The sequence below is a fragment of the Siniperca chuatsi genome, linkage group LG3, assembly GCF_020085105.1.
Source record: "Siniperca chuatsi isolate FFG_IHB_CAS linkage group LG3, ASM2008510v1, whole genome shotgun sequence".
Taxonomy (NCBI): domain Eukaryota; kingdom Metazoa; phylum Chordata; class Actinopteri; order Centrarchiformes; family Sinipercidae; genus Siniperca; species Siniperca chuatsi.
Window position 1 is genome coordinate 31,179,959 of NC_058044.1, and position 25,624 is coordinate 31,205,582.

Below are 25,624 nucleotides of genomic sequence, written 5' to 3' on the forward strand. Positions count from 1 at the left end.
CGTAGCTGACTTTGCCCCTTACGTTTTTATATACATAGGCTTATACCTTTGGCTTTTTAGCTCATCTTTTGTACTGATGTTTCAGTCAGGTGAATATCATGCCCAATTAGTGCTGGATATCATTTGACATTTTCTGATACTAGTGCTGATACAATACTTGAGTTTCGGTACTGACGACCAAAACCATACTTTTGTCAATACCTTACTTCAAGAAATAAACATGATATTAAACAGTGTTTTCTACAAAACTTTCTTTTGTCCAAATGTCTAAAAACAAGCAGCTGCATAAAACTAAACTTTGACTAAATTAAATACAGTCTAAAAGTAAGGTTATGAATCTGACTAGACATTCAATGCCAACTTTTGATACTTGACTTGGCAGTTTTCAATACTCTACCACAATCTATTGGTTGTTTGTAATGTGTGTGATCTAATGTAGGAACTATATCATATGTACAGGTATACTATAAGTGTGCACCAACATTGGAAAGTAGGTATCTGAGATAATTATTCCTTTCAGAAATCAAAAGTCACTGTGATAACTGAGACACTTAATAGATCGACTGTGTTAACAAAGGAGTGTGAGACGAAGGCGAGTTGTGTGGATATGTGTGTCTGTATTATAGTGAATGACCTTAATTTTGGTAAGAGGAAGGAGCAGAGTTATGCTCACCTGTGAGCCAATGCCAATGAAAGGCTTATTAAACTAACTAGACAGACAAATTACACAAACACTAAACTAACTACACACATAACTAATAATTACTAAACAACAAATGAATGCAATGAAATGCAACCATGAATAACTATGAATAAATGTGAACAAATGCAATGAATTCACAGATGAATGATTAATAAATGCATGAATGAAATTTTTAATACAGCCAAAACAATTATTGATTATTATGATTGAATGAAAACCAGTGTGTACCAGGTAAAGCCGTAGATGATGGTAAGATGTCTTAATTTGTGGAAACAGGAGACAGTGGAAGAACCTTTACATTAATCAGTAAAATCACATTAATAATGCACCGTTCAGCAGCTGAGAGGTTATTGGGAAGCATGAGTAAAATACTTCACGATTCCATGTCATGATTAAGCCTATATTGAAGGGAGATATCCTACTCCTGACCTAATGCTAAATTACTTTTAGTAATTTGTAGCATCAACCCCAAATATTACAGGAAAAAGTAAAGTTTCATCTGGTGGTTCAGATGGCCAGGGAACAAGTTGAGCTGTAAGGGAGCTGCAGGTTGATTCTCCTGCATGGGCCGCACTGTCTCTCTCTCTCCGCAGGTGGCAAGGTGATAACATCTTCACACACCATGTGGCTGGGTGTGCAGAAAGGAGTTTCTGCTGTTCTAACTTTTGTTGTTTTAAAACACAGACATTGAGCAACTTTCCTTCAGAAAGTCCTTGCTTTCAAAGTTGGCTGCATGTTCGGCCTTCAGCACATTCTGTGCAGGCTTCAGCTGATCTGTAGGCGTTTGCAGGTCATAAATTAATAAACTGGCTTAGGTTCATCTCCAATTGGCTCTCAACATTCCTTTGTTCATCCTTGTGAGTTTCCCTCCCATCTTGGGATGTGGGGATGTCAGATTAGTTGGCTCCAATTAGGTCTGTCGTAAATTGAGAGATTGTCATTCAACTTTCCATTAGTGACCTCCCGAGTCCTGGCAGGGCCTATTTTGTGACCCAGAGGTCCTGTGAAGACAGGGTGTTTAGGGGAAGTCCATCCGTGAGTCCTAACAGAGTCTGTTTCATAACACAGAGGTCATGTGGACAACACTTAAAGTACACCTCTACTCAAAAATACAGTACACCTCTACACAAAAGTACACCTCTACTCAAACATAAGCATAAGAAAAACATGTTTTTATGTCCCCTAAAATGTCAGACCTTGACTTTACTGACTTGTATCTGTGCAATGTTCGCCACTAGAGAGGTGTTTTCACATCCTCTACTTTTTGTCTGTACACTTCACTAAAATCTAAGATTGAAACATACTCCGGGCAAGCTAGATTTGGGACATCACAAATTCGAAAGCCAATCACAATGCCACCAGCAAAAAAACCTGAAAGCACCTCCAGGGCAGAGTGGACTTATCAGTACAGAGAGCAAGAGTTTGCACTTAGCCAGCGTAGTGAACGTTTTAACAGCAAACATGGTAGAGTGTGCAGTTTTTGGATGTAAAACAATCCCTGGAGCTTCCTTCCACTATCTAATAATGCTACGTAATAACAATGTGATCACTGTAACACCATAGCAGATATTATTGTATGTTTCACAACCACTAATGCTGTGTCAGCCACTGCCAGTTACAAGCTAAAAAGCTAACAAACAACATAAACAAATAAAAGATGCTAACTATGTCACGTCCCACTCTGCTCCCTAGTTCATGTTCTTCTTTGTTTCATGTTTTTCAGTGTTTCCTGTTTTATTTTGTGATTCTCACCTCAGCAACTTCACTTCCGGTCTGTATGTTTCCCTCCAGGTATTCAGAGATCGAGAATTTCTCAAAAAGGTGCAATGAGATAACTTCTGTTAAGAATTGGCGCTATATAAATAAAATTTAATTGAATAGTTGAAAAGAGGTCTAAGAAACGGGTTGATGGCTTAGATGAATTAATCGTTGAAGTTAGTTGAAGAAGGTCGATAGGAGCAAAGCAGTCAAAATATATATCAGGTTTTACAGTTGTTTCTAAGGTTCCTGTGTTTGAAGATAAATCGGTACCGGTTAAGGGCAGGACAAGATGAGTTTTTTCTCTAATAGTTAAAATTTTATCATTAAAGAAGCTCATGAAGTTGTTACTACTGAGGGCTATAGGAATACATGGCTCAATGGAGCTGGCTAGCCTGGCTACAGTGCTGAAAAGAAACCTGGGGTTGTTTTTATTTTCTTCAATTAATGATGAGTAGTAAGCTGCACTGGCATTACGGAGAGCTTTCCTATATGTTTTATGACTATCTTGCCAGACTAAACGAGATTCTTCTAGGTTGTTGGAACTCCATTTCCTTTTCCTTTGGCGGTTTATACCCTTCTTTGTTTTATTATCTTCTTTTTTAGAGGGGGGATAGAATCGAGTGTCGTTCGCAGTGAGCCTGCAGCACTATTAACAAGATGGTCAATTAGGGGCTAAAATTAACATAGGAGTCCTCTGTTATATTGAGACATAGCATTGAATTAAATGCAGATGGAATCGCTTCCTTAAATTTAGCTACAGCACTGTCGGATAGACATCTAGAGTAGGAGTTTTTGCCTAATGGCGCGTAGTCCAGTAATAGGAGTTGAAAAGTTATTAAATAATGGTTTGAAAATGAAGGATTCTGTGAAAAGACTATTAAATGTTCAATTTCAATGCCATATACCAGAACAAGGTCGAGGGTATGGTTAAAACAGTGAGTGGGTTTATGTACACTATAACAAAAGCCAATCAAATCTAATAATGAGATGAACGCAGTACTAACTCATTTTCAACGTCCACATGAATATTAAAATCACCTACAATAATTACTTTATGTTTTATGGACTAAACTTGATAAAAATTCTGAGAATTCATATAAAAATTCAGAGTAAGGACCAGGAGCGCGGTACACTATAATAATGTTGTGTTTTCCAGGTTGGGTGTGAAAGACTAAGAACAAGGCTTTCAATTGAGTTATAATTTAGTTTAGGTTTAGGGTTGATTAATAGGCTTGAGTCGAAGATGGCTGCAACTCTACCTCCTTGGCCAGCGCCTCGAGGAATGTGAGTTTTAATATGATTGGGCGGAGTGGATTCATTTAGGCTAAACAAAAACAAAAAACTCTGGGCTGTCGGGATTTTGGTCCATTAATAAACTCTGTCAGATTTCTAGAGATGAGAGCTGCTCCATCCAACTTGGGATGAATGCCGTCTTTCCTAATCATTCCAGGTCTTCCCCAAAAAGTCCACCAATTCGTTAGCCCATTGTTGTGTGCGTTTCCACCGCAGTCTAAAGACCCGGGAAGATTAGGCAAATTACATCCATTAGGTTACACCCATCACACAGCTGCATAACTCTATTGTTTTAACTTACTCATCACCAGCAATTCAGCACAAGGACCTTTACTTTTACCTATGCGCTCTCATCTGTTTTAAATACTGAGTCTACCGGTGTATAATGGTGAAATTAAGAGCCACTACTTCCTCAGAGCTTTGTAAATATTAGAATATGGTAACACCAGCGTAAGCGTTAGTATATAGTAGTATATACTTGTCTTCAGATACAAGCCACTATACATTACACTATACATTATACATTTGGTTCCACAAGTATTTATTTATCCGCAGAAATATAAATGTGCAAAATACAGCGTTTTTGTGCTTCAGCAGGAGGCATGGGACGAGGGCTGCTGTTGGTTGCAAGAGTAAACACAGTGGTCTGCAGCCTGCAGTTCACTTTACCAGTCCGTTTCATCAGAAAAACATTGTGTCTCACTGCGACAACATTAACAAGATATCATTTTGTGCGACCAATTTAGCCAACTCTTGTCTTAAGGAACACTACACCATTAATGTTAGCAGTTGGTGTTAGCATGTAGCTAACGTTAGTTTTTGGTTAGGGTAGCAATAGCATGACAACAGATAGCTGTTATGGCATTTAACAAGCAGCATGTGGGCCGTATGTGATTTACCTTCAACCAACTGGTCATCGCCTTCCAACAGCACAGTAGCTGAGCTGCTGCACCAGAGAAGACTGGCCTGTGACCCAGCAACGCATCGATCCAGATGGTCAAACCACAGCTGCTCCACCGACCAATAAGACATGTTCAGAACAGCAAGCCGTACCCTGAAAGTCCCGGTACTTCTGAAAAGTACTACCCCCCAAGCAGGGACCTTTTGGGGGGTTAAAAATGTCCCCGGTACTTAATTTTGACCCTGGTCCCTGCGGTGGAAACGCACTGAGTTCCTCCAAAGGTTCCTAGTCCCTTCGGAAAGTGCCTACACTAGTCTGTTAGTATGAGTGATTGTGTTCCTTCTTGAATCACAGCTTCCATTGCACCATAGATAAATAGCTGATCTTTACATTTACTTACATGGCAACACTGACACATTCCTATTTCTATGTCCTATGTTTCAGTTTCCTATGTCTCATATTTTAGTTAACAGCAGATCTGTGGTCAGACCATAGACTGTAAAGATGGACGACATGTCTCCACTTACTCCCACTGTACAAAAATGAAGCCAAAATATCCCAGCTTAACTAGATAGCTAATAACATTACCTTACTGATTAGCTTACAAAACACTAATTTATCTTACTGAAAAAACTGCAAAGATTTCTCAGGTCGGTCAGTTTACTGCAGAACAACAAATTTTGTCGTTTTGAAACAGACAATCACAGTTATGAAAAGTTACATCTCCTCTCAATGCTCCTACTCCACGTACAATACCCAAAAAGAAGTTTGCAGGTGCCTCTGCGACTACGTCACACAGAGCAGCTGTCAATCACAGTTGTCAATCATGACGCCACACCCACTTTTTATAGCATGAAATAACAAAAAAATGACAGAAACTATATGTGCCAGGGCTACAGGGTTGCACGTGCGACCAAAAATCTGTCAAGTGCGACTAAACATTTTCATTGGTTGCACTGGTGCGCCTGAAATTTAGCAGGTTTGATTAAAAAAATAATATATAAAAACATTTTTTAACAAACACCAACTGGGTGTGCATTGGTGATGTGCTGATCGGCACTGACATGATCTGAATCCGCATGTACACATAAATCATCCACCCGCCACCAACCCAAACTAATTATTTTCTCCCGCACTGGCACGTACATTTGTCTCCACCTCTACCAGTCCCTGTAGGCTATATTGCCATTGAAATGATGTCAAGCAGCACAAGCTTTCCTGGTGATTTCTTTATTGTGTGTTGTATTGATGTATAAGTGTTTTCTTTAACGATTTACTTTAATAATTAGGGAGGCTGCTGTCAGTCATTTTTAAACATTTCCATGCACGAAGTAAAATGCAGTTACAGCAAATATCAGACATTTAAGCAGCAATCTGCTATTAATCAGAATTTTCATTTTTATGACCCGGCCTGCCCGATTCGCGGATTATCCGCAGGCCCCGCAGATATAACTGCGATCCGCGCATCACTACTGGGAATAGTGCTTTTGCTGTTGGAGCATCGACATTCCAAACTGAAACGTTAAAAAAGAACAATGGCTCCAATAAACATGTCCTGTGCCATGACAGGTGCGTGAGTAGCCCCCCTTACCACAGCGTTTTAGCACCAGGCAGCAGCTGTCACGGATACACCAGGCTCCACAGTCTGCTAATCATCCACACCTGCTCCCTATCACACTCCTGCTCCCCATTAGCTCCCAATCACAGCCTGCATAAAAGCCCTGCACTCTCCTCAATCAGGGTCCGACCTCGTTTGTAACTAGGACTCCCCGTGCTACTCGGCATTACGCCTATTCCCTTCTCCAGCGATCTCCTTCTCCAGCGATCTCCCTCTCCAGCGATCTCCACACCAGAGAGTCTTCCCTCCTACAGACTTCCCCATCTCCAAACCTGTACACCTATACTATCTGGCTGTAATCCAATAAAGAACTATCTATCTCCATCTCGGTGTCCCCTGCCAGTCTGTCCGTAACAGAAGGTCGGACCTACCGAGGGGATTACAGCCATGAGCCCCTCTGACCCCTTCCAGGACCGGTTGGAGGTTCTTTGACAAACTCTCTCCACCCATCCACCACCAGTCATTCCAACCTTCACTTTCGGCACTTCCTCAGTCACTCCTTCACCATCGATATATTCTCACGTGATTGCCCAACTAACGACCTTCTCTGGCTCGGCAGAGGACTGCGATGAATTTTTGTTGCTGTATTCCGTGGTCATCGAGATGCATCCACACCTGTATCCCAACGAGCGATCCAAAGTGGCTTTTTTGGTCTCCTTGCTCGACGAACCGGCGCTCAGCTGGGCAGCATCCAGATGGTCGCGACTTGGGGCCATCACCCTATCTTTTCACAGTCTCTTAACACTCCTCAGGAAAGAGTTCAGCACTCCAGTCATTAATTCGTCAGCCTGCATCTCTACTGGCCAGTCTTCAGTCTACAAACCCACGATTTGCCTGCATCGGAGCTCCGCTGCCCAGCTGCTCCCCTGCTCCGCCGCCCAGCTGCTCACCTGCTCCACTGCTGTCTCCAGTTCCAGCGCCGTGGCCGTCCCCAACTCCAGCACCACGGCCGTCCCCAGTTCCAGCGCAGCAGCCATCACTCCCTGCTGAATCGCAGCAGCTCCTCATCCCCGGACTCTCCGCCGGACCGCAGCAGCTCCTCTCCCCCGGACTTCCTGCTGGATCGCAGTCGCTTCCTTTCCCGGCTGCGATCCAGCAGGGAGTCCAGGGAGCACCGATACCTAGCCGATGCTGGATCGCAACCACCTCCTCTTCCGGTTGGATCGCAGCACGCCGCAGGACCTATTGCTGGGTCACAGCAAGCCACTGAACCGGCGGCTGGGTCACAGCAGCAGCCGTACCTTCCTTCTCGGCAGGTTCCGAACTTCCAGACACCACTGGTCCAGCCCACTCCTCTACCAATCATCCCGTCGCCGGCTCCCTGTCCTGCTGTCCCATTGCCTGCTGTCCCGACGCTGGCTTCCTGTCCTGCAGCCCTGTCGCCTTCCCCTGATCTGGTTCGCCGGCCTCCATATGGCTCCTGCCTTCGCCGCCAGCCTCCAGGGGGTTCCCGCCCTCACCGCCGGCATCCAGAGGGTTCCCGCCTTCACCGCTGGCATCCAGAGGGTTCCTGCCTTCACCTTCACCTCAGGCCTCCAGAGGGTCCCCGCCTTCGCCTCAGGCATCCAGAGGGTTCCCACCTTCGCTTCCGCCTCAAGCCACCAGAAGTTCCCTGCTTTTACCGCAGGCCTCCAGAGGTTCCACGCTTTCACCTCAGGCCTCCAAGGGCTCACAGCCTTCACCGCCGACTTTCCGTCTGGCCTCGAGATGACGTTGATCTTTGTCACAAACCTCATGTGTTGAAATCCACACAAGGCCAGTCCCCGGGTCGTCCACCTGACCTGAGGTCCTCAGCTCTGCGCCAGACCAGTCACCGGGTCGTCCACCTGAGGTCCTCAGCTCCACACCAGGCCAATCCCCGGGTCGTCCACCTGAGGTCTTCAGCTCCGCGCCTGGCCAGTCCCCGGGTCCTCCACCTGAGGTCCTCAGCCCCGCGCCAGGCCAGTCCCCGAGGCACCCAGCTCCACACCTGTTCAGGCTCCGGGTCGTCCGTTAGAGGCACCCAGCTCCACACCTGTCCAGGCTCCAGGTCGTCCGTCCGAGGCACCTAGCTCCACACCTGTCCAGGTTCCGGGTCATCCACCCGGATCAACCCGCTCCCCATGGTGGAGGACAACCACCACGTCGGCGGGGTTTTTCGGCCCTCGGGAGCTGGCCGTGGAGGGGGGGATACTGTCACGGATAAGCCAGGCTCCACAGTCTGCAAATCATCCACACCTGCTGCCTATCACACTCCTGCTCCCCATTAGCTCCCAATCACAGCCTGCATAAAAGCCCTGCACTCACCTCAGTCAGGGTTCGACCTCGTTTGTAACTAGGACTCTCCATGCTACTCGGCATTACGCCTATTCCCTTCTCCAGCGATTCCCTTCTTCAGCAATCTCCCTCTCCAGCAATCTCCCTCTCCAGCGATCTCCTTCTCCAGCGATCTCCTTCTCCAGCGATCTCCACACCAGAGAGTCTTCCCTCCTACAGACTTCCCCATCTCCATTCCTGTACACCTATACTATCTGGCTGTAATCCAATAAAGAACTATCTCCATCTGAGTGTCCCTTGCCAGTCTGTCCGTAACAGCAGCAAACCGAAGTAAATATATAAATATATTATTGGGTTCACCTAAATTATGTGCTGTTATGTCATCCATTTTTGTATACAGTCTATCGATCAGACACTTTGAGCTTGAACACAGCCTTCAGACATCCTCAGCATGTGTTTATTTCCTCCCCTCCAGCAGTCATTTTACGACTGGAAGACAAAGTACAGTCCTATGCCATGAAGACTGTAATGCCACGCTCTCGGCCCACAGTGTGTGTGTGTGTGTGTGTGTGTGTGTGTGTGTGTGTGTGTGTGTTTTGTTCTATGGCCTGAGTAGCCTCCAGGTCTATAAGTGTAGTCTATAATGGACTAACCTGTCACTGACCCCATCTGAATGGCTGTGTTGGCACATACAGCTGTCAGCTGAAGTAGACTTTGCACAAGTTTATTTCTGAGAGTAAAGTTCAAATTTCTAAATAGATGTGCAGATCACAACCATCAAATATACTGGACTCTATGCAATTCCATTAAAATGAATGATCTGAGTCTGTGTGTGTGATACGTGTGAAATGATGATGAGGTGCTTTGTGACGAAGCAGGTAATCCCCAGCAAGCAGCTGTATGATGTCCATCTCTTTGAGCTCACTAAGCAGATGGAAACTCCATGGATTAGCTCTTATAAACACTCACACAGAGTCGGGGTAGTCATTCATACACTCTCTAGCAACCGAACGAAGTAGTACACACTGAGACAAGGAGATACAGAGGAAAAGTAGACATAGAAGAACAGATACATAACAGGAAGAGGAAACGAAACACAGGAAGAACTGAGTCACTTTTTGTGTCTTGACAATTTTTTTTCTTCCCTTTTGTATCTGTAAGAAACAGATATTATTTGACAGGACACTTATTTATTTAGCCGGTATCATTTGCATGTTGTCTTTTTTTGTCTTTTGGTTTTCGTAACTGTGACCTCTGAGTGTGAAAATGACAGTCATCTGTTTTTCAAAGTGAGTATCTATTAGGTGGAGTCTCCAGGTTACCTCAATGTATTTGCCAGCCTCTTGTGCCTGATGGGATTTGACAGTCACTGTAGGCTTATGAGGAAGTGTGGAAATACACTGAACAAAATAGTTTGTGTCTTCTCTTGCAGTGTGCCTACCGTCCCAGTGAAGAACCTCAATGGATCCAGTCCTGTTCACCCTGCACTGGCCGGTAAATCACACACACTCACCAACCACAGGCTGCTACTGGTCACAGATAGAAAAGGTTGAAAATTAAATTAGTTTCTTTGGGGAATTCCACAAGAAACCAGAGAAGAAGGTCTTTCTCTTCTAACCAGACTCAATTTCTCTCTGCTGTATTTCAGGGATCACAGGTATCCTGATGAGTGCTGCTGCTCTGCCTGTGTGTCTGACCAGGCCTCCTAAACTCGTGCTGCACCCTCCGCCTGTCAGCAAGAGCGACATCAAACCTGTGCCAGGCTTTGGTCACTGCTGCAGGAAGACCACCAAGAAACAGGCTCGCAAGGGTAAGCACTCAAGACCAACCACAGAAACGCAGAAAAAACAATTATATTTCCACAAATGCATTAGTTTTGTGGTATCTGCCCTTGAAATGTCTCTATTTTTAAATCATGTACATCATCATGTGCCTGATAAAAGTGCGGGTCTCTCTGTCTATCATCAGTTTTTCTACTGAATGAGATACATTCATGCTGTCAGTTTTAGAAATTATTATATATATATAACAGGTGTCACACAGGTTAACAGCTTGGACTTTTCTTGCCCTTCATCCTTTCCTCCCCCTTCCTTCTGTTCCCTCTCCTTTCTGTTTGCAGGTAAAACTCCAGAGGAGGTTGTAAAGAAGTATCTGCAGAAAGTAAAAAATCCACCAGAGGAGGTATGGGCAGTATTTGTATCTATATTTCTACAACTTTCATAGTGCTAACTGACACATAATGTTGGTTTCACATTAAACAATACAGAGGGATAAGGTTTTCATAATGGGTTTTCTTTTTCTTTCCACTTCCTTGTCTTTCCTAGGACTGTACCATCTGTATGGAGCCGCTGGGGGGTCCGTCTGGATATAAGGGTCCAGGAGTGGGGCCTGTGTCTCGGGCGGAGTCAGTCGGGCGACTAGCACAGTGTGGACACCAGTACCATTTCCAGTGTCTGGTGGCCATGTATAATAATGGCAACAAGGACGGCAGGTAGGTTAGAGACAGAGGGATCATTACTGTTCATTGTCTCTCAACTTTTTAGCAGATAAGCTCTATAATCAAGCAATCATCTCCTCGCAGTCTTCAGTGTCCCACCTGTAAAACCATCTACGGTGTAAAGACAGGCAACCAGCCAGCAGGGAAGATGGAATACCATGTCATCCCTCACTCTCTACCAGGGCATCCTGACTGCAAAACCATACGCATCATCTACAACATAGCACCAGGCATTCAGGTACTCGAAAAGCACTGGGCTGACAGTACTGCCTGTTTTATTCTCATATGAGGTATTACTCGGTCAGAGTTAGGTTGATCAGCCTGAGTGCCTACTAATATTAATCCTCTCCCTCTCCTTTCAGGGACCAGAGCATCCGAACCCAGGGAAGCCCTTCACTGCCAGAGGCTTTCCCCGACACTGCTACCTCCCAGACAGTGAGAAAGGACGCAAGGTAAACACAATCCACCGTCCTGTTACAGACACCCATAAATTTATGTAGATCTGCTCTTAATACAGATACATTTTTAATAGGATAGGATAGCATGTGTCTATAACTGTCTATATGCATATAATAGTATAGGATATACTGTATATTTATATATAATTAATATATATCAAGCTTAATGTTGTGTTAATGTATAATTAATATATATCAAGCTTAATGTTGTGTTAATGTTCATATTACTGTTATTGTGTGCTGTCCAAATTGTATTTTGATGCTTGTACTTTTTTTTTCAAATAAACCTGTCCTTACCTTTACCCAAACCTGCCGTCAGGTACTGAGACTGCTCCTGGTAGCATGGGACCGAAGGTTGATCTTCTCAGTTGGTACTTCAAGCACTACAGGAGAGTCTGACACTGTCATCTGGAACGAGGTACATACACAATACCATTAGACTGTAACTCAAGAATTACTGTAATTTGATTGACTGTAGTTTATGATATATGCACATCAGATTTGTTGTCACTGAAAAAGAAGACATTTTTGCCCTATCTTCAAGGTCCACCATAAGACAGAGTTTGGCTCCAACCTGACGGGCCATGGCTTCCCTGACCCCGGACACCTCGACAACGTCCTGGAAGAGCTCCGAGCTCAGGGCATCACAGAGGATGATGGACTGATGGAAAAGTGAAAGGACAAGCCATTGGGGCAGCAGAGACGGAGGAAACAACCGTATGAGAGCAGTGAAGGGTGGAAGGGAGAACTGTGAATATAACACAAGCAAGAGGAGGAAAAGATGAGATCCTGGACTGAGACACACTCACTCTGCCAGCACTTGAAAGGGGTGCAGGGGGAGGGAGTTAGAGGAAGCTGCAGCACAGAAAGATAAGCAACGCAGAGGAGGAGGAGGCTAAGAAACCAGCAGAAAGAACGATGGCACTCATGGTTTTAGCTGCTAGACAGCTAGGTACTAAATGTCAACAAGTGAGAATGAATCGGTACAAATATTTAGGACAACAACACGTTTACTTTACTGAGAGAAAGAGTACTAAAAGTAACCAGGAAAATATGGTAAAATGTTAGAGCAGTTAAATGAAAACTGGGAGAAAAAGGACAAAGAGAGAAAGAAGTTGAGCAGTGGGGGAGGGGATGGGGGAGGTGAGCAGGAATAATGTAGCAGAAAGAGAGAAAGATGGTGTCTGAATGTAGCGTAGGATAGGAGTATAGTAAAATTAACTTATATTGTACTTAATAGGTAAGCTATCACTAAAACCACCAAGAAACCAAGAGTGATGAAGAGAAAAGGGAAAGAGAGACAGACTGTGTGCCTGCTTTGTTCAAACCACCTGCTTGTTTGTAGTTGAAGTTTAGTGCTGTTGCTCCCTCTTGTGGTGATACTGATGAACTATACCTCAGCCTGCAAGCTACCGGAACAAATCAAAATGTTACTATGAGTTATCCACCTGTGTTACTTTTACCCATTTAACGTCATTCCATACGTTACCTCTTACCTTTGACTTGATGAGTTGTTATATGACCTAGGCTCTGTATGTTTATGATTGTGTGTGAAATGACAAAAGACCAAACTAAGGCCTAGTCATTTGGGCCTATTTGGAGTCTTAATATTGAGCCACTGTGGTACAAGTTAACCTTAGATACACAGGTACCAGTATTTACTTATTTTTGTCCCTTTTGATGGTTCACATGGTTTAAGTGGATGTAAATGTGTTGCATCCTGTCAACACTGGGGCAACAGTGACAAAAAGTGAGGATGTGCATAAAAACCTGATGAAGATGAGCATTTTGGGTTTTGCCTAGAATTAAGTGCTGAGGATTTGCTTCAAGTGTTTAGTTCTAGTTGAATGAGTTTTACTGTCAGTGCTTAAACCCAAGACAAATGAACCAAGAGCCTGGGACTGGTCTCACAGCCAGAAGGAGATTGGGCAGAGGATTGGAAGGTTGGGGGAGGATGGAGAGGACAAGAGGTAGACCTGAAGCAGAGGTCATGGCCTGGTCTGCACAAACACACAGTACTACTGAGGAGAAGGGGGGGAAAACCCAAATATTCAAATACGTATGGGTCAATCTTGACAACTAGTCAAGGACACTGGGATTTGTAAAGACTCAGTAGGAGATCAGTAGCATCATTCTTATCACAACAACACTGATAACAACTCTCCTCTTCTTATCTCAACCTTTCCTGACTGATCAACACACTGGCCAGTCTCTGAGGTGGGTCTGTAAATGACCCTTTATTACAATGTTGTGGCCCTGTCTGTGTGTGTGTGTGTGTGTGTGCGTGAGAGAGAATCTGTGTACTATGTATACTACCAACATGCTCCCGGTTTAGGGTATTATTTAGGTACTCCATGGGAATCACATCATCCTTTAACTGATGATGATTGATGATGGTACTCCCTGTACTTCTTTATTATGCTTTTTTAAATATGAAATATAGTTACATGTTTGCTTTTTAATAGAATTTTTCTTGATATAGAGTAAATTGCCTTTTTTCATTTTGTACATTTCTGTTGTATTAATTATGCCCTTTGTCATTTTGTTACAATTGGTTTACAAAGACAGTATTTTTTTCATTGTGTACAGAAGTTAAGCTGATTTGCGTCATCTTTTCTTTGGAAAAGGAATTTGATCGTAGACTTTTATCTGAGTGTGAAATGTAATGAATTTTAATAGCAAGTCAAACCCTTGTACACTTGCTCTTCTGTGAGGTAAAGAATATGTTCATTTTCTACATATCATCTGTCCTGCTACTGTTCTGTACTAAGCCTTTATCTGCCTGCTGGAGCTCTCAACATTTGTGACCCTGGATGGTTTCGTAGCAGATTTGTTGATGGACAGTTTGGTCTTAGTCTCATGTCCACCCATCTTTTAGCAGCAGAATTGTTCAAGTGCAGATGGCATGATGAAAATGATTATTTTAAACATTGTAAAATGTTATAAAATCACAAGTTCCTCTTGTGTTGTAGCAGTTTTCTTGCTCTTTTGGCTCAAACACTGCACAATGACTTGGGAAAACACTGATTTTGTATGATCAGTAAGTCACTTATGTTGATTTAAATTTTTCTTTTTGTCATTAAAAGAATGGCTTTGATTTCTAAACAATGAACAAGAAATTTAAATAAATGGCATTGCTAGTTGTATTACTATTGCTATAATTCGAGTCTGACTTGGCCATGATTTTGTTATTGCAGGGTTCAAAAGTGTTGAAATATTCCATATAAGCAATGTAGTGGACAGTAGCTGTAACTCACCATTTCAGTTTTGTATGTTCATTAAATGTGGATTTCTTTCTCATCACCAGTTATCATCCCTAATGAAGGTGATATCTCCTCCATATGTCTGTGGATATGGGCCTTCTGTGACATTGTCTTCTTTTATTTTGAGGGGATGGGAAAGAGGTGATCATAAGTGCTGGTATGGGAGAGTGAGCATCAAAACGTGATAAGAAAAGCAAAGTGTAAATATTGCAAAATAATTGCTGGAGTATGAGTGATTAATACAAGAAAAAAAATAAAGAATGAATGAAACTTACCTGTTGTGTTCTAATTTTAGTAGCCATAGACAAAGCGGTATAAAGGGAAACTTCTAGGAGATACTAATATTACATTTAAAAAGTCATGACATATCGACTTGTGCATCATGTGTACATTTTTATATTAAAAAATCGGCCTCATTCGTTACTCATGAAATACTCCTGAAGTTGACACTGTGGATTGCTGTCAGACCTGGGCTAGTTTCTCTTTATCACAAAGTAAGAGGTCACTATTTCCCAGTACCACAAACGTCACCCACACAGTCATTCCCTTCTTCTTCTTTGGATTAGGCAGACTAGACACTACAATCGTGTATTGCTGCCATACTGTTTGTTATTAATATTCCTTTTGACATATATTTATATTTGATATAATCCAATAATACACAGATGTTCCTTAATTTTTTTCAATTTTAGTCCATTTATCCAGGTTGGGTAAAGTGTGCAGTGTAAAAACAGTTTTACCAGCTGCTTACAGGTCTTTGATCAGCTTCCTCCTTTGAAGTGAGTAATTGTACCGTAATGTGTAATGTAATTTTCTTTTGTTAAAATGGATTTATAAAGTTGGTATCGAAAAAAGTATCGTTCAGGAACCGGTATCGAAGTCAAGGTATCGGTACCGGTACCGATATCGAAAATTGTGTGTGTGTCTGTGTGCCACAAGAAATGTCATGCGAAAATGACCACTGCAGTATACATTGTTAAAAAATTGTTTTTAAAGTACATAGTCCCTCTATATTTCCTCATTACAATTATAAGGAGCCCTTTTTAAGACCTTTGCATATTTACTAACATGCTTGAGGTGGGATTGGAAACTGTCACTTCCATTTTACAAGTAATGTGATGTTCATTAAAAGTTGATCAAAAACATCACAATCATATTACATTACAGATTAATTAGAATTGAGTTTCAGCACATTGATACCATTTCATAGTGTTACGGACAGAAGCGCAGGAGACACCGAGGTGGAGACAGATGTAGTTTTATTGGACACAGCAATGAGCACACAGTATGCAGGTAAGTGGTGGGTGATGGAGCAATATAGAAGAACGAGTGGAGTACTGATACCGTCCCTTGTAGAATGGGGTTGGAGATTGGGAACCAGAGCAACACATCCTGGAGACAGGAAAACTCACGACTGGACGAAGGAACACTGGAGTGGTGCACACTGGCGTAGGACAGGGAAGTAATGCAAAAGGCGTCTTTCATCTATGGGAAGAGTCCTTATTATTAACGAGACCGGATAACTGGCTGAGATGAGTAGTGTGCCTTTATACTAGTGGTGATGAGGTGCTGATGGGGAGTAGGTGTGGGTGAGTGGTTAGTACTCGTGTCCGTGACACAGAGCACCAAGACAATTATTGAATGACATTTGACAAAATTCAATGAAGTCTGCGACTGGATTCAAACCTGATCCTTCCATTTTTTTCTTCCATTTTTCTTTCTTTTTATCCCCCTGTGAGGGTGGGCATGGTTAGTTGTCAGCTGCAGAGGGAGAGGTGGGAGAATGGCTAAAAAGTTGTTACCTGGGGACTGTGTGTTGGCATCTGTATTCTGCCAAGGAACTCCCTGTAGCCGAGTCGGCTACAACTGCCGCCCAACGTGGCCTGGCAGAAGACAGATCCACAGCAAGTGCAGCTGGTGGCGGTTCTGGCCCAAATGCTGGGGGAGATCATAGCGATGCAACGGGAGCAAGCAGCGGTGAACAGGCGACAACTGGAGGTAAAATGCCACCACCCCACGGATCTGGCAGCTGCAGTTACTCTGGCAGAGGATTACCTTGTGGTACATCCCCAAGACCAAACGCCCGAGGACCGACTCCTGGCGGCCACTCGTCCAACCCCGGCACCGTGGAGAAGGAGCATCAGGTTGCAGCAACTAACACCTTCTCGCTCTACCCCCTTGCCGCGCTCTAACCCTCTCTCTGCTCTCTCTCCACCTCAGGGTCCAACTGTTACGGGTGCTGCCCATGATTCGCAGGGGGATCCTCGGACACCGGGTCAGGAGTGCTGGAGGTGTGGGCAGCCCGGACACTGCCACCGCGACTGCCCACTCATGGAGGTCGAACAGGTGATTCGAGTTGCCAGCACGCTGACACCCTCCCCCGGTACAGGAGGGACATACAGTGTTCCGGTAAGAATCCAAGGGGGTATACACCAGGCAATGGTGGATCCGGGCTGTACGCAGTCCATTATTCACTTTGGTGGAGGCTTTGTTGGTTGATATTATGTGTGTACATGGGGATGTTCACAGATACCCTGTGAAGCCAGTGTAAATTAGACATCAGCTCCGGGGGTGCGATCATGGCCGACAGGGACATGGGATATGTGTGCTGTGCTCAGCGGTGACACGAGGTCGTTCGACGCTGCAGATGGGGAGGGGGAACCGGTGGCAGCTTCGCGAGAGACCCCGCAGGCTCCTGTGTTGCCCTCCACGGAGATTTTCCACTGGAGCAGTCTTGTGACGACACTCTACGCTTTGCCTTCGACCAAGTGAAAAAGATTGATGGTCATTTGGTGCACCCTAATGCAGCACAGTCATATCCACACTTTGCTTTGACTAAGGACAGGCTATACAAAGTGAGTCGTGACACTCAGACAGGGGAAGAGATTGCGCAGTTGCTCATCCCGAAAAGCCGCTGTTTTCCAGGCGGAGCATTATAACCCGATGGCTGGGCATATGGGGTTTAATAAAACACTAGACCAGATAATGGCCCGATTCTCTTGCCTTGGGATTCAGGGAAACGTTCACCAATGGTGCCCTGAATGCCAGATGGTTAACCAGCCAGCCATCCCGAGAGCGCCTTTGCACCCTTTGCCGCTAATGGAGGTCCCATTGAACGTATTGGTATGGACCTCATCAAGCCATTTCACCGGAGCACATGGGGATATCGCTTTGTGTTAGTTCTGGTGGATTACACAACGCGATATTCTGAGGTAGTGCCTCTGCGCACCATCTCTGCAAAGAGCGTGGCACAGGCACTGTTTCAGGTCATCTTCCGAGTCAGGATCCCAAAAGAGATCCTGACTGACCAAGGCACCTCGTTTATGTCACGCACACTGAGTAAACTTTATAGATTATTGGGCATCAAGTCAATTCGGACCAGCGTGTACCATCCTCAGACCGACAATCTTGTTGAGCGTCTGAACAAAATCTTGAAGTCCATGATCCATAAATTTGTGCACGAGGATGAGCGCAATTGGGATAGGTGGCTAGATCCTCTGTTGTTTGTAGTGTGGAAGGTACCCCAGGCCTCACAGGATTTCCTCCCGCTGTTCAGCAGAAAACCACAAGGGCTTCTGGACCTAGTTAGAGAAAACTGGGAGGAGGGTCCGAGCCCAAGCATGAACGAGGTTCAATACATTCTAGACCTGAGAGCAAAACTCCACACACTTGGGGCAGTTGTCACGGGAGAATTTGCTCCAGTCCCATGAACATCAACAACGCCTGTACAACAGAGGGACTAGGTTAGGACAGTTCACACCAGAAGATAAAGTCCTTGTATTGCTTCCTTCTTCCAGCACCAAATTACTCGCAAGGTGGCAAGGACCCTTTGTGGTCACACGGCGAGTTTACTATTGTGTGGTCGGACAGGGGAGGGGTAACGCAAATTTACCACCTCAACCTCCTCAAAGCATGGAGAGAGGCAGAGTCTGTTTCTCTGGCGACAACAGTGAAAGAGAGAGATGAATTGGGGCCTGAGGTTTTAAAATCGACCAATCCTGCCTCGCTCCCTTGTGACGACCATCTCACACTGTCCCAGAGAACAGACATTGCCAAGTTGTAACGCCGTCTTGGCGATGTGTTCTCCCCCCTGCTGGTTCGCACCAACCTCATAGAGCATCACATTGAGACTCACCTGGGAGTGACGGTGCGTTCACGGCCCTACCGGTTGCCTAAGCACAAACGAAAAGTGGTTCAGGAAGAATTAAAGGCCATGCTGAAGATGGGGGTAGTCCAACAGTGCCTGGTGTAGCTCCATCGTTCTTGTAGGCAAGAAGGATGGGACCATACGGTACTGTGTGGACTACTGCAAAGTGAATGATGTGTCATGATTTGATGTCTATCCGATGCCTCGGGTCGACAAGCTCCTGGATCGGCTAGGCACTGCTTGTTTTTTCCAATGCCTCATGGGCCGAGTGCTGCGTCATAGTAGGTTAGGCTGGATGGCTCCCTGACCTAAGTCGGGTGGTGGGGGTATGTGGAGGTGAGCATGGGTAGCTGTCACCTGCACAGGGAGAGGTGGGGGAGTGGCTCGGATGAGCAGCATCAGGGAGAGATAATTGTCACAGCTGAAACTGGTTAATTAATTATGCTCTCCCTAAATACACAGTAGCATGCTGGCCCTGGGACACACACCCAAGCCATGACAGCCAGCCAGGGATGCTGGTCTTTCTATGCACAGACTCACAGACGAGGAAGCAGCTGAACCAGCGCCGTAGCTGGGCAAGCAGAGGCGGTCAGGAGGAACTGCTGATGCTGAGTGAAAACTTGTGTGTAAAAGGAAACAATAAAGCACGTTACCTACAAGCGTCTTTGCGTGTGTCTCAGATTCTGCTACATCTTTCCTACCCCATTAATCATCTCACTCCATCTCCCTCTGTCCTTTCTCCCATTTCCTGATCTACCTACAAGAAAATAAGACGCCGCAACAGTGGTGAAATGTCTGAAAGAATTCTTAGATTCGGCCTTGTACAGGGAATTAATAGTGATAGGGAAACTCCTTTCACTTCTAAAATCAGCCAGCAGCTGAGCAACGTGTTAGGGATATATTGGAAGTTGTATGTTCCTTATCATCCCCAGAGCTCAGGATAGGTGGAAAGAGACACAATTAAGGAAAAGTTGACTAAAATTATGCAGACATCAGGTTTAAGATGGCCAGATGCTATGCCTTTAGTGCTACATTCTATCAGAAGTACACCTAACAAAATTACTGGGCTAGGTCCACATGAAGTGGTATATCTATGTCCACAGGTGCAAGCCCATTGCTGACACCACATTTACCCTGATATGGATAGAGGAATGACTATGTGCTAGCCCTAACCAACGTTTTGACAAACAGACCTACTAGAACCTGGAAAAGAAGCTGTCCATCCTTTTAAAGCCAAGAGATTTTGTTTGTTTTTTTCTGCTTCTATTTATCTCCTAGATGGAATGGTCCATACCAAGTGCTGCTAAACACAGAACTGCCTTAAAGGTGGAAGGAAAGCCAGAATGGATCTATGCCACGGGGTCCAGGAAAGATCCAAAAGAGGGCTTAGACAGTGCCAACATGCAGCCATGTTCCTCCTCTTTGACCAGCAGAGGTGCCCTTATCCACAGGAATGACAAAGTGAGCGCAAGGTCTCAGTTGATGCATTCATACACATGAATCGGAGTGCTTGAACTATAGCACCACTTAAACACAAAACAAACTTCATGCAAGAAGACAAAGCTTATCACTGGACATCAGAAGATAGCATCATACTTAGAAAATGTAGTTTTTATGATACTGCTTAGATATGCAAATGATAGTAGATGCACTAGATTGTAGATGCCAGTAGTAGAAATTGGTCTGAGTATGTTAACAATTGCCATTCTCATCTCATTCACCAATGCTAAATCCAATTCCATTCACTAAAGCAGATTGGGAAATGTTTGACTGGTATGATTTGGGTTGCTCGTTTGATAAAACTAATAAAGGTTATTTTCCAGGTCACACCTCATCTCCCCTCCCAGACTCACGGAGAGAAATACTGGATATAATCACGTTGGAGGTTAATCAATATAATAGACCTCCAGGTTTCAATATCTTTAGCTTACATAAGGTACTGAGTTTTCACACAATATAGAGGTTCCTTTCGACATATGATCAAATTAACTTCTGATAGCTGCTCATGCAGATGCTCATCTGACAGGACCAGATAATTGTGAAGTAACAAGTGTAGCTCCGATGCTAAAAGTAAATGCCTGAGTTGAGTCCATTCCAGGGCAGATATCTTAGCCTATAACCTCTATAAAGGTTACTCTGCTCAACTGTACCTTCTCTAGGAGAAATCTTAAATGACACAGGGATTGTTCAATACCCTTTCAGTGCACTTCCCTTAGTATCGCTTTTTCTAAATGAATTTTCAGATTCATCCAAAATTCTTATGTCACTTCAAAGTAAGAATATAAGTAACTTAATTTATTATGTTGTGAAATGTAGTTTAATTTGTGTTCCTTCATATAGCCAACGTAGAAACCAGAAGTCAGTGGACTACAGTTATGCACAGAGCCAATTATCATACTGTCCAACTCTGGTGTCCATTGTTTTGCACACAGGACAGTTTATGCCTTTCAACAGGATTTTCATAAATACTTTTTTAACATTTATTCTCCTGTGTATATATTGTACATAGCACTAAGTTTACACTTCTTCTCTGGGGAAGACTGTAATCCAGTCTTTTAACTTGCTCTGTTGAAGTGCAGTGAGGAAATTATGTGTGAGCATTTGTTTGTGTAGTTTTTTCACGTCTTTGTTGCTGTATGTAGGATGAAATTGTGACAAAGAGTACATTTAAAATTTTGGCACAGCACATTAAGGCTTCTATGTAAACAGCTTTGATTTGTTTTTTACTATGTAGAATAAAAGATATATGAAAAACACTGCTCGGTATATTGCTTTACTGCTTGTGAACCTCATGTTCAGATTGTGATTATAAAATCTGTGCTAATACACCTCAGACAATGCAGTTTGTGATAAATCTATGGTATAGTACCACAGGTTCTATGATACATTAGGATTTGCATTTTGTTTAAGAAATAAATTTGTTTTTGTGAAAACTCTCACTCCCTCTGTGCTGTTTGCTTGTTGCATTGGCTGGACTAAGTTAGCGTCTTTTTGTTTCAGAGCTGGAATTGTCATAGGTAGCCTAACTTTTGAGTATCTACTATAGGAGAGGACAAAGTTGGGCTGGTAGTCAGCCTTTGCTTTTTATTTTCTTCAATACTACCTACATTTGGTGGTGAATATAATAAAATATGATTATTTATGGTGGTGGGAGGGTCATGCATTTTCCCCCAGTCACTCATGCTCAAGGAAAAACATTTGTAGCTCCAGGGAGGTTCAAGATAAAAAAACAGTCGCACCCCACCGATAAATAACGAACAGTCCCTTACCAAATCATCTTTTTCTTTCCTTTTTACCTCAAACAAATACCAGTCTATTTCAGGCCAAATAAGCATCCATGGAGCCACCACCTCAGATCAAACACTCAAAGTTCTTTTGCATATCATTCCCTACCCGACCAATGTTCTCTCTCTGATTCCTCCAATTCTCCCAGCACTCCTGCAACACATTTGTCGGTTGAGAATCATTGTGTCCCCGCAAATTAGTACTATTTTGATGAAAACTAATCACAATAAACTGGTATAAAGAAATTTGTGTCTCGCTGTTTTTTTAAAAAGAGAAACGTTTCATGAGTGTGTTACGACCCATCTCATCCGGGTAGTTTTGGAGGAGTTGATCGACTCTGCAGAGCAGTGGAGGTCTTTAGCAAGACCTTTTAAGGCTTTGATGAAGAAACGAGGTATTGATCATTTTGCAACAGCCAGTGACCTAAAAGCGTCTGTGGTTGAAAGATTTAATTGTATGCTGAAAACTCAAATGTGGAGGTATTTTACAGCTAAAAACACCCGTAGGTAAATAGAAGTCTTACAGGATTTGCTAGACGGATACAATAATGGCTATCATAAAAGTATAAAAATGATGCAGATGCAGGTAAGTATTTGAAAACCTGTATGGTACATTTCCCATTCGCGGCAAAGACGTGATAAACATGAATTTCAAGGAGGGAAAGCTGGTGAGACTATCCAAACTGAGTTCTTTGAAATCTTTGTAGATAATTTCGGGGTGTCCTAGAGGGAATGGAAAGCGGCAGTTGACGTAGGGATACAGGGATGTCACATCTACGTACTGTACAGTTTCATTCAATGCTGCCATGTACCTTAACCTCACAGCACACGTCCTACGGCTGTACAAAGCATTGCGGGGTGAAAGAGGTTGAGAAATGTTGTAACGCTTGAGAAAAATCTTCAACGGACAAAACCGAGTGCTTTCGGCATGTTGGCTATTTTTGTTGGAAATGTTCATCCGAAAATAAAATGATTTTACTTACCTGTAAAATGACGGAAAGTTTTAAACCCTGCTCGATCACGGCGTTAAGAAGGAGGTAGCTGTCAAATGCTTTGGCATTGTGTGTGATAAACACCGTGTTTTTGTACAAAGGTCTCCTGAAATGCAGGAGAAATTTAACGGCATTATGCCATTCAACGTTTTTGTACGAATGTTTCAAAATCACAGAACACCAATTTGTCTGTATGTTTTGTTTCGGGGCGGTAACGTTTGTATGTAACATTGGTGCACCTCAGTCTCGTCTGTAGAGTCAGAGGACCATTTCTCCCCACAGATTTTACATTTCATCAGTTGGCATTTGTGTCGTTTACCGCCGCCGTTCATTGCTGTGTAGTACAGCCTCATGCATTTTTTACATTTTTTATAATGCTCGCAATTACTTACGTGTTTTTGAGCCCCAGGACTCTCTGTAGGCTCTTTGTGTTTGCGCAAACAGAAAGGTGAACGACATGTTCGGTTACAGTCGGTCAAAGCAAACGGAGCAAAGAGCTCTGCATCGGTGACTCAGCATGTAGGTGTAGCCCGTGTAACAGTACTCACACATGTACAGCGTTCCTAAAAAGGCTTTGAGCTGTAGTAGTGATTTTGGAATAGAAACAAAATTAGCGTCATATCTCGTCTCGGGTAATCGGTCTGGAATTTAGAGAGGCTTTGATCGTCGTCGCTTCTATAAAATACTACAATTTTACAGTCGAAAGCCCGTTCAAATTTTGGGATATCATTAAAGGTCACTGCGGTCTGGTCAGTCAAACCCACACCATTCTGTATCTCTCTACCACGCTCAACGGCTTCTGTATCGGTGAGAATGGGATGCATCAGATAAACCAACAGATGGCGAAACTGTCATAGTTAGCCGCATCTCTCTCCCTATCCTTGTGTTCCTTGTCAGTCCTCTGTTCGTTGCGTGTGTGTGTGTGTGTGTGTGTGTGTGTGTGTGTGTGTGTACCAGCCTGGGCGGGGCTCCCTGGTTTTCCCTCCTGCTGCGGATCACCGACACACCTGAAGTTCATCATCCAATCAGTCTCCACAGTATATCTACATGGCTCTACCTAACAACCAGCGCGTCTCCGTACTCCCATACGACACCGTCGCTACGGCTGTCTTCTTGAAGCAGTTAAGTTTATTGTTACTCGTTGTTGTCATATCTAATAATAATAACCCTGTCTGTCTCAGCAGACTGCTCTCTTGTCCTCAGCGGAACTACACCTGACCCGCTCGCTCTGGAAGAGCGCTCAGCGACCAGTACTTACAATAAAAGCTGTTAAAACTACTATCCAGTTCTCCACCTCGCTGTGTTCTGCTTTTGGGTCCTTACATCGTGAAACACTACAGAAGCATAGTTTATTGTCAGGGTTTTGTACGACATACAGAAAGTGCTTTTTCTTTTTAATAATTTTGTTGTTTAACATTTTTTCCAACATTCTTTCACCAGCACCACAAGGCTTACGGACCACATGTGCAATCACTAGTTCACCGTCTCACATAACGGTCAAGTTGGATTGTACGACGCGAAGCAGGAGTTTTTCAAAACCAGACAGATTTGTGACATCATCGGCCTGTAAGATGACTTAGATGTTACTACGGAGATGCTCACCCCTCAACTCCAGTTGTATCACATCTTGACGTCTTGCCTGTGAGAAGGCTTTTTGTAATAACTCATCTACACAGGGTTTTGGTTTAACTCAAACTGAAGATTTTGGTCTACTTCGTCTGATAAAGCCTGTAACAGTCTAAGGCCTAACGGTTTGTTTTCATCCATGATCCCATTAAAAGTCAACACGTCACAATGATATATACCCTAACCCATAACATCAACACATTACAAATTACAATGAATGATACAGCCGTAGAAATCAACAACTTCTATCTTAAACGATAAAACATCAACGCATTACAAAATCATGACCGCTACATACACCTAAGATCTTACTCATGATCACTCATTAAACCAAGGTGGATCTGTGCCCTTCGACAACACATTTTGCACCATTGTCGCCTACTGGATCGGGTCCTGTTCCCTGGAAAGAAACAGAGAGATTAGCCATAAGTTTTTTGAAAATAGTCAACAGCTGTAGAAAACTGTACTGTGGTGTTGGTCCATAGATGAGCTTCCTTTCCTGCATGATGCTGATGAAGCTTGGCCTGCCAGCTTTTACAGGAAACTTGTTGGTCAAAAATATCTGGGGGTTGACCTCATGACCTTTTACCAGCTCAGCTTTAGGGATTGTTTAAAATGGTTGGTTTTTAATAGTTTCAGTATTAGTTTGGGGGTTATTTGTAGGATTTAAGAAGTGCAGAATAAGTATTACAAAACACAGAGATACAGGAAGAATATCCCAAAATCTGACTATTTAAAGAAACTTTTACAACAAATAATTAGGGGATAGTCAGGGTCAAAGGTCACCATCCATCATTTTGGCAGAAGGGGTTGTATATATTCTCT

General features: G+C 43.6%; 1 protein-coding gene across 2 annotated transcripts in view; it reads left to right on the forward strand.

Annotated features, from left to right (window-relative positions):
* Positions 1–15,024, forward strand: part of LOC122873244 (E3 ubiquitin-protein ligase DTX1-like) — a 34,394-nt gene extending 19,370 nt beyond the window's left edge. For both annotated transcript variants that reach the window (XM_044189687.1, XM_044189686.1), the window contains exons 5-12: positions 9,965–10,026; positions 10,181–10,342; positions 10,652–10,713; positions 10,857–11,023; positions 11,114–11,267; positions 11,392–11,481; positions 11,807–11,905; positions 12,032–15,024. In XM_044189687.1, the coding sequence (XP_044045622.1) occupies positions 9,965–10,026; positions 10,181–10,342; positions 10,652–10,713; positions 10,857–11,023; positions 11,114–11,267; positions 11,392–11,481; positions 11,807–11,905; positions 12,032–12,163 (928 nt within the window). In that variant the 3' untranslated portion in view covers positions 12,164–15,024. The remainder of the gene's footprint in view (positions 1–9,964; positions 10,027–10,180; positions 10,343–10,651; positions 10,714–10,856; positions 11,024–11,113; positions 11,268–11,391; positions 11,482–11,806; positions 11,906–12,031) is intronic.
* Positions 15,025–25,624: the final 10,600 nt, after the last annotated feature.